General features: G+C 41.3%; 1 protein-coding gene across 4 annotated transcripts in view; it reads right to left on the bottom strand.

The window, feature by feature from the left end:
- PPP2R5C (protein phosphatase 2 regulatory subunit B'gamma) overlaps nt 1-9,486 on the bottom strand; it is a 66,589-nt gene that overhangs the window by 24,028 nt on the left and 33,075 nt on the right. For all 4 annotated transcript variants that reach the window (XM_072428499.1, XM_072428497.1, XM_072428500.1 and 1 more), the window contains one exon: nt 695-894. In XM_072428499.1, coding sequence (XP_072284600.1) covers nt 695-894 — 200 coding nt within the window. The remainder of the gene's footprint in view (nt 1-694; nt 895-9,486) is intronic.

Here is a 9,486-nt window from a genome sequence, read left to right as displayed (position 1 = left end):
TCCCACAGGAGTAAAGAAAGAAAAAAAGGAGTTCTAAAACACTGTAATAATGGCTTATTGTTAAAAGGAATGCATTTAGATTGTAAGCTTTTAGGGGTAGTGTCCCCTCCTACTACTGTGTCACTGTCTGTAATCTGTTACTTGCAACCTCTATGTAGTGTATAGCGCTGCGTAATATGTTGACGCTATATAAATACTGTTTAATAATAATACTGATCTCTCTTTCCTAAAATGCTTGTTGCTAGAGAACACCTCTAGTCTCCTTGCTAGGAGTAAAGCTTGGCCCAAGGGCTGCCTAATGCTAAACATCACAGGTCATACCCTATGGGGGAGTCGAACTGGGTCACACTCCTAAAACCTGGACAGTGGTTCTGACCATTCTCTACTTTACTGGGTTTAAAAAAGGTCAAGGTTAAAATCTCTCCTAAAAGTCTCTGCTGCTTCGTGGACATGCTAGGATCTCATGAGATTTTTTTTTTTTTTTCCTTTAATGAACACCACTTGACTCACACTAGAACAAGCTTGTGACTCACTGACGAGCTGTCAGCCTAGGGAAATATTTCTTGATGTACTGAAAAACTGATGTAATGGGGGCAGGAAAAGACTAGAGACAGATCCCTGCACTTCATAACCTGGATATAAGTAGAGCAAGGACAACTGAAAGCAGATCCGACAGACAAGTTCCCGGACTTACCATATGAACTACCTCTGGGTAGATGGGTTCCGTGATGACATTTCGATTGTGAGTGATATATTCCACCATCTCGCTCAGAGCCGCCCTCTTTACCTCCTTCCATTTCAGATCGCTCAAAGGGTCTGAGACAAAGTCGAATAAGACGCAACACTGGCGCAGCTTTTGGACAAACAACTTTTCTTGCTCAGCTGGGGGCACATCTGTGAAAAAAGAAAGAAGAGAACGTTATAGGGATTTATAATATATGTCGATTTTAGCCACTTCCCTCTTGGACCTATTTTTACGACAATTAGACATCGCCTATTCCTTCTGCAATAAAGGATCTGCCTGGTAACAATTTTTTACATTCAATTCTGCTTTCAATTAAAGAGTTTTCAGTGAAGAGTGCTGTCAATGCTAGAACACTCAATTATGACAACCAATGTTGGGTCAATAGTAAGGGAACCCCGTTTCTGTTCCAACATGGCTGTGGTCTATTATTATTACACAGTATTTATATAGCGCCATCATATTACACAGCACTGTACAAAGTCCATAGTCATGTCACTAACTGTCCCTCAAAGGAGCTCACAATCTAATGTCCCTACTAAAGCCACATGTCATTAGTCACAGTCTAAGGTCAATTTAGGGGGGAGCCAATTAACCTAACTACATGTTTTTGGGATGTGGGAGGAAACCGGAGTACCCGGAGGAAACCCACGCAGACACGGGGAGAACCTGCAAACTCTATGCAGATAGAGTCCTGGCTGGGATTCGAACCTAGGACCTAGCGCTGCAAAGGCGGGAGTGATAACCACCGTGAGAAAGGGCCATGGTGCTGCCCGACACAATTTTTTTTTTTTGAGTTATTATTGATAAACAGGATATATATAGCACCAACATATTACACGGCCTATGCACAAAAGCAAATTTCAATTGGACATGGCGTGACCATAACGGTGTGCAGGAACCCTAGAATTTTCAACGGTAACCACCACTTACCAGTCTATGTTCTAAAACCAAACACTTATTCTACCTTAATCTGTATTTTGTACATACATTGTATATTACATTTTTAATTGTACACTATATTCTAAGCAACCACTGTCTTGCTTATAAAGAAAACAAATTTCTGCAGGACATGCTATTATCTGATAGTTATTTATAGGCCGATCTTTAGGGTTATTTGAGGTGCAATGTGCTTATGTCTGTTTAAGATAAGTGTTTAATAAAAGAAAAAAAAAAGTTGCACATTGCTGAGCATGACAGAGCACAAACCTATGAAACATTTGTACGTAACAAAAATAAATAGTATAATGACAAAAACATCTTCCATTCAAAAGGCTTCCTGTTAAGGAAAGGGAAGGCCAATTGCGTTATGATTTGGGCCCTTGCTTGTTACAATCAGTTGACAAGTAGACAGTGCAGATTTTTTTCCAGATGTTTCCAGTTCCTTACTGAAAACATATCATGCTGGAAAATCCTTAGGTCAGCAAGAAGTGATCTATATATTTTCTTTAGATTAAAGCAGAACTTCTTGTGCTTTATAACATAGGGGAACCCCCCCAAAAAAACTTTGTCTTTAGGAAACTCCTTTTATTATTACTATATCCACAGCTCACAGTACATTAGCATGGTGGTCAGTGGGAAGAATTCCTCTTACATTGCTGGCCATTTGGAAGAATGTCACCCTTACACATAGCCAAAAAGATCATTGGTGTTACCTAAAACTGACCGGAGAGTCACAAACTGCTTGTTGCTCAAAGAACCCCCAGCAACCTCTGGAGGAACCCTGGTTGAGAAACATAGGATAAGAAGGAACAAGAGTAAAACATTAATAGACTCTGGTTGTGCTGAAAAGATAATCATGGCAGGTCCTATCGTTATATTAGACAGATGTCTCACCACTAACTTGCAAGACGACATCTGTCCATCTACACCTAGCCGGCCTGAGCATTTATAGGTAACCTAGACCAGTTCCCAGAGTCATTTCACCATTACGATTAGCAGGACATAATTCATGGGAAGATTGCTCAGTGCAAAATGCACCCCATTACTGTTTAATGAATGCAATCACACAATACAATTTGCTCATATGGGGAATAACCTTACTCGCTTCAGCTCGTCACTAAAGCAACAGCTTAGTACAACATATAGGAATTTTAATGAACATGCACTATTAGGAACTTTTCAGGGTAAGCCAGTGTTTCTTAAGCAAGGTTCTGTAGAATACTTGGGTTTCACCAGAGCTTGCTAGGGGTTCCTTGAGCAATGAGCAGTTTGAGCCACTGGTCAGAGTGACACCAATGATCTTTTTGGCTATCTGTAAGGGTGACAGTCTTCCCAATGGCCAGTAATGTAAGAGGAATTCTTCCCACTGACCACCACACTAATGTACTGTGAGCTGTGGATATATTAATTTTAGAAGACCTAAAAAGACCCTGAAGACCTAAAAAGTTATTTCAAAAGTACCTCCATGTTAAAAAGTTTGAAAGTCCGGGGGGTAAGCCATACAGACATCATGTTGCTAGGCTTAAATTCAGAAACAGCAATGTTGGTTTATGGTACCAAAACGTAACAATGTGGTGCCGTGATCTACACCACCCTAAACCCCAAATGTAAAGCCATGAACAAATCTAGTCTTCCCTAATATATTTCTGAACAGAAATGTCCTAAAAGTGCTTCTTAAGAGAGTTGAATGCAAAGACAATCTAAGATGGGTAATCACCAAATGGACCAACCAGGGTTCCTCCAGAGGTTCCTTGAGCAGTGAGCAATTTGTACCTCCCAGGTCGGTTTGTAATGTAATGTAAGAGGAATTCTTCCCACTGACCACCACACTATTATACTGTGAGCTGTGGATATATTAATTATAGAAGGGGTTCCCTGAAGACTTGAAAGTTACTTCAAGGTCTTCAAGGTTAAAAAAGTCATGAAAGTCAGGAGTGAGGCTAGGTACACGCGTGCAATAATTATTGTTAGAAAACGAACGTTTAATGATCAATCAATGGTTATCCATGATTATTTTGAACAATGGTATAGTGCACAAATCAGTACATGCTGTAAGGATACGATCGTTCAAATATAATCCACCAATAATGTACATACACTAGATACGATCTTTGAATGATGCAGGAAGTGGAATGTACCAGAGAAAGTGTATTGCAGAACCATCCACGATCATTGAACAACCTTACACACAATAGATAGCAAACGATCGTTGCCCAATCAGATCCAGCGGGACGGTTGATCGTTTCCATCAACATCAGTGTCGTTGTGCACGTTTTTGTTAACGATTATCGGACGATCGGTTGTTCGTTTCCAACTACAATTATAGTTGTTGGCCATACAGCCATACAGACGCCATGTTGCTGGGCTTGAATTCAGAGAGAAACAGCAACATTGGTTCATGGTACCAAAAAATGAACACAACATGACCGAATGTAAAAATCAGCCATTACCAAATACACTCTTCCCAGATTCATTTCCAGTGCTCAACCCAGAAATTTTTTAAAGCTGGGTGGAAAGAAATTGTAGGCGGGTGGAAGGCCCTGATTCGTGACCAGACTCTTCAGTAACCACCCAAAAACAGCCGGGTAGTTGCTATAAATTGCCGGGTGGTGCGCCCAGCTAAAAGGGGCTGGGGAGAACACTGCATTTCTGAACAAAAAATGTCCCAATAGTGGATGGAATAGAAATGAATGCGGAGATGATGCAAACCATCACCAACAAGAGGACATCTTCCAATAGACCGTCTTGTAAGCCCAGAACATGGAATATAAACCCTTTCTCTAAACTCCTACTTTCCTCCTCCTTTTAAAAAGCTAAAGAAATAGGACACAGGTGAAGCTTTTATTGTAAAGTAATATCTCCTGAGAATCAGCCATGTTACACCACACGTATAATATTGCTTCTCCGTTGCAAAGCAAAATGGTATCATGTAAACTATACTGTGGCTTCCTGCTACCTGGATGACAACCAACACCGGGTATCACTACACGGACTTGTGTGTGTGCAAGCAGCAACTGATATGGATGAAAAAAAAAAAAAAGGAAAGGAAGGGGAAAAAAGCGCCGTGTTGATCACAGTAAATAACATACAATGCACAGTCAAACTCAATTACAGCCTTCGTCATTGTTGCCAGGAAACCATTGATGGCAGAGAGCTCTCTATCTGGAAAGGTGCTAAATGACAGCAGCTCACGAACACAGCTTCTATAAATATGACCGCTTGACTTATTGAAGGTGGTGCCGTCCGTGCAGCTTGTATTTTATCACGCCATAAAACAATACCTATATTCCAGCAAAAATGTATTTTATTATTTGGATGGTCTTGTAGTGTGCTAATTGGCATAAAAGTATGGTGAAGCCAAGCATGCAAATTTTGGATTAAGATTACCTGCTAAGTATCTGGAGTTTTACTCCTGGCCAGGTATAATTGCTATATATAATGTGGTATTGCATCTGAGCTTATAAAAATGCATGCTCCTGCGTTCACAGATACGAACGATGCTTCCTCTTTGAAAGCTGATCTCTGGGCACAAAAGTATTCGTATTGCATTCAAAGGAAAGTGCAGGCCAAGTACCTTTGCAAGCCAAGATATTCCCTTGTAAAGGTAAGAGTGTATCACTGGGTGGCAGAGAGAAGACCCAACAGGACCAACACTGCAGGCTGTCTGCAGAAATCTACATGGGGTGGATACAAGTCCAGTCACCCCACACAAGGGAAAACTGGTCTGTATTGTAGAAACTCCACCACAAAGGCAAAGGCTGCTGAACTTTAAAGATCTATACACATACACCCCTTCTTAACTCATTCTGCACATTTTTTTCTTTGTCTATGATGCAAAATGTAATCACTGAAACCTTCCATCTAGATCCCTGTACCGGTGCCAATTCTGGGTTCGGAGGATTAATAACCTGGTACGGCACATGTGGTCTTGCCAACCTCCGTGCACTTATGTCTCTGCTGTTGCATCTTCTTCTGGACTCGGATCTGGACAATAACTGGAAAGTGTCCATTTTATGCAAGGGCACCCGAAGAAGGGTTCTGCCTCTTGTAAACAGAAGAGAGAAGACTCGGAAATAGAGTCACGTGAGCACCTATTTAGCTGCGCAAAAGTGCAATGATTACGGCTACGTCACCCGATCTGCCACTTGCACAGTGTGAGATCGGGTGCCGTAGCAAGAAAACAACTGGAGATCGTGGCACGCAGCGCTTCCTCTGTGTTGGGATGAGGAGGAATTCTAGGACAACGTGTGACCGGATCGTGGGAGGGTCCAGCGCCATCGACGGATCTGTGGGATTAAAGGCAAGTGAGATAAAAAAAAAAAATGTATTATTATTTTCAGTTTAGTTCCGCTTTAGGAGGGGTGATTCATTTGGCCAGATATTAGCGTCAGTGTTCTCCTCAGCCCCTTTTAGTCGGGCGCAGCACCCAGCACTTTTCAGCAATCACCCGGCTGTTTTTGGGTGGTTGGGTCACAATACAGGGCTATCACCAACCTACAATTTCTTCCCACCCGGCTTAAAAAATGTTCTGGGTTTAACACTGACCATTATATTTACCATCCTTAAGTGGTACATATTACCCGTATATTTGATGCCCAATACTCAGCCATAAGTGCAGAAAGGTGAGTTTTGTCCCTCAGTCCCCATCACATGATGCTTATTTGACCTCAGTCCCTGTTTAAAGTTAACACAATCTCTTCTCCTAAATACATACTTTTAACAAAACAAGTATTTCTAGCAACAAGCTGCAGAAAAAGTCAGGACAATCATCCTTGTACTTGTTTTCTCCGGTGTCCAGGAACTAACCAGGGCCGGATGGAACTGTATTAATATGGATATGTACTCCCTGGGCATTTCAGCTGGTGGAGCTTTGGCACTTTCCCATAAGCCTTCCAGCATTGGCAGCAGTTATGTTATTGGTTTGTTTCATTCCATGGGAGAGCATTGGAAACTTTCCAGCAAAAATAAAACATGGATGCATACAGGCCACACATACCTTACCTCCTTGTTTGTCCCAATCGCCATTCATTTCTAGGAGTGGCGCTGTTCACCTAACTACATGAAAACTGATTATCGTGGAAAATGGTTCTTTGTCATTTGATTTTGATATATACACAAATACAAATTTTCTATTTGCATGGGTTAACACCTGCTTCAGGATCGAGAATTTCTCCACGCGACTGGCAACTTGCAACCCCTACATACACTCCCACCGTAGTACCCATGTGTAGTGGTACTAGTACAGTTTACTGCCGGCCCTGCCTTTGGACCTGCTGCAGAGAGATGCTATCATGTAGTGTCTCCTAAAAGGGCAGAGGTTCCTGGCGTGAGGAAGCTGTAAAGGCACCAAAAACTCACCGTAAGTGTGATCCTAGTCTAAAATTCTGGAGTGTGTTGTCAGATTTGTTCTCCTGGATCTCAGTAGGGTGGAGTCCAGGGATGCATGCAGACCATGTTTTTCTTCATCATACCAATCATACCATGTCTTTAAGGAGCTGGCCAAAGTCCTTACCCTATACTGTTACCCCAATTAAAAGAATGGAAGTGCACCATTTTCTAGAATATCTTGGCATAATGTCACCTTAATGGTAATATATATATATATATATATATATATATATATACACACACACACACACACACACACACACATACACATATATATATATACATACACACACACATATATATATATTACACTGTATCTCTCAAACATGCACACGTTTGATATTTTTGCAGCACATAAGTTTCTTGTTGCTGTGAGTTTTAACAAACAAGAAAAAGAGAAAAAGTCTCTGCAATTCCCCCAACGCCTTTGCATTTTTCTTTTATCTATATTGATGGAAAAAATGCAGAGGGATGACAAGTCTAGGCTGTGTATGGTTTGAAAGGGAGAAACAGTAGTGGGACAAGCATACACTTGCAAGAAGAAAGACACTGACAGCCTCCCACCCTGCAGCAGATCTATGAACAGTCGGAGCCGTGGTTGGTCGTCAATCACGTGAGCTCGGCATGTCGTCAGATTTTCATAGGCTTGAACGCAGTCTCTGCTATAAAGTCAAGCCTGAACTTGGAAACAAAATGTGAAATATTTGCATTTTAGAGATAAATAGAGAGGAGGGGGATGTATGGGAAGAGTTGGGTCTTGTTGGTAGATGATTAAAGAGTTCAGCAATATGACTGCGCTTCCCTTGGTTTTAGAAACATAAGCGGCATTAGGTATAGAGGTGGCCATGGCCATGAAGGGACAACTTTATTGTATCACTATTTGTCATTTGATATCCTTATTTATTATACGCTGCGTAATATGTTGGCGTTATATAAATCCTGTTTATTAATAATAATAATGATTAAAAGCATGAATAAAGGTTCTGACTGCTCCATAAAGGTCAACCTAGTCCGCCTATTTACACCACAAAAAAACTGCTTGTGCCTGGACATACCTAAAAGTTGGAACATTTTGGCAGTTCGGGCATGCACTTTGGGAGTTAGGGGTCAATGGTTTGTTAAAAGATTTTGTTCACTGTACCAAGCAATTGATAGGGCTGCAAACTTCAGGGAACACTGGACCTCAAGCTGAAAGGTTAATACCACAACAAAGGTAATACCCTTGCTATTAAAAGACAGAAGTATAATGTAATTCCCGTGTGCTTGTTCATTCCCAGCACATGCAGGGGAAGCCAGAATTGATGGGGTTCTCTGCCAAGCAACTCTGAACACCTCAGCAAAATATGACAAGCAGGGTGACAATAGGGCAGGTGAGACGTTATTACAGAAAGGACATCACCTGGGCCCTACTGCAGAAGTCACACGTCTGATTTGTAAAGTAGGACTTTAGTTCCACTTTAAAAGGTCTATACATCCCCCCAATTCTTTACTTCAATATTTTATAACAGTACGTCATACTAGAGATATATGTAGAACATTCTGTCCATGTGGGTGGTGATCCAATATCATGACAGCTGCTGCCATGGAGTTTGGCCATCCTCTTGTGAATTTATGCACGCTCAATTTCAAGTTAATAAGTGAGCAATGGCAGATCCATTTTTCTTGCTATAATACCAAAAGCTGCAGTGCACATATATTACTTGGGTATTATAATTACTACACAGTATTCATATAGCGCCGATATAAAAAAAAAATATACGCAGTGCTGTACAAAGTTTATTGTCATGTCTCTAGCTGTCCCTTTAAGAGCTCACAATCTAATGTCCCTACCATAGTCATATGTCTTTAATACAGTCTAAGGTCAATTTTGGGGGGAGGTCATATAACCTAACTGCATGTTTTTGGAATGTGGGAGGAAACCAGAGTACCTGGAGGTAACCCACACAGAACCTGCAAACTCCATGCAGATACAGTCCTGGCCGAGATTCAAACCTGCGACCCAGCGCTACAAAGGCCAGAGTGCTAACCACTGAGCCACTGTAAATCCAACGAGCAAGCAGCACAGGATGGAAAAGGGGCCACGCTATTTTTATTATTGAGGCTTTGGGCCGAGAGCCAGGATTATTGTATATTCTGCTTTCAAATGTACAAAAACTGTCCGCAAGATTATGCAACTAACAGGACAAGGCCAAAAATAGAGATTTGCCTAAATAAACTGTGCTGTCAGCAAAAGGAGGGAAGGGGGTTTGACAAGCATTCTGAACTTTAATTATGACAGAATAAAGGATTAATGCACCTTCGTGAATAAAATGGACTCTTGCTCCATGCTTAGATTGTGGATTTAAAGATCTCTCTTCTACAACCAGCAGCTGAACATAGAGAGAATCGAAAGGATCTCAGACAGTCAGTGGTCT

The sequence above is a fragment of the Pyxicephalus adspersus genome, chromosome 12 (genome assembly GCF_032062135.1).
Source record: "Pyxicephalus adspersus chromosome 12, UCB_Pads_2.0, whole genome shotgun sequence".
NCBI classification, from domain to species: Eukaryota; Metazoa; Chordata; class Amphibia; order Anura; family Pyxicephalidae; genus Pyxicephalus; species Pyxicephalus adspersus.
This window is presented reverse-complemented; position numbering and strand designations above follow the sequence as displayed.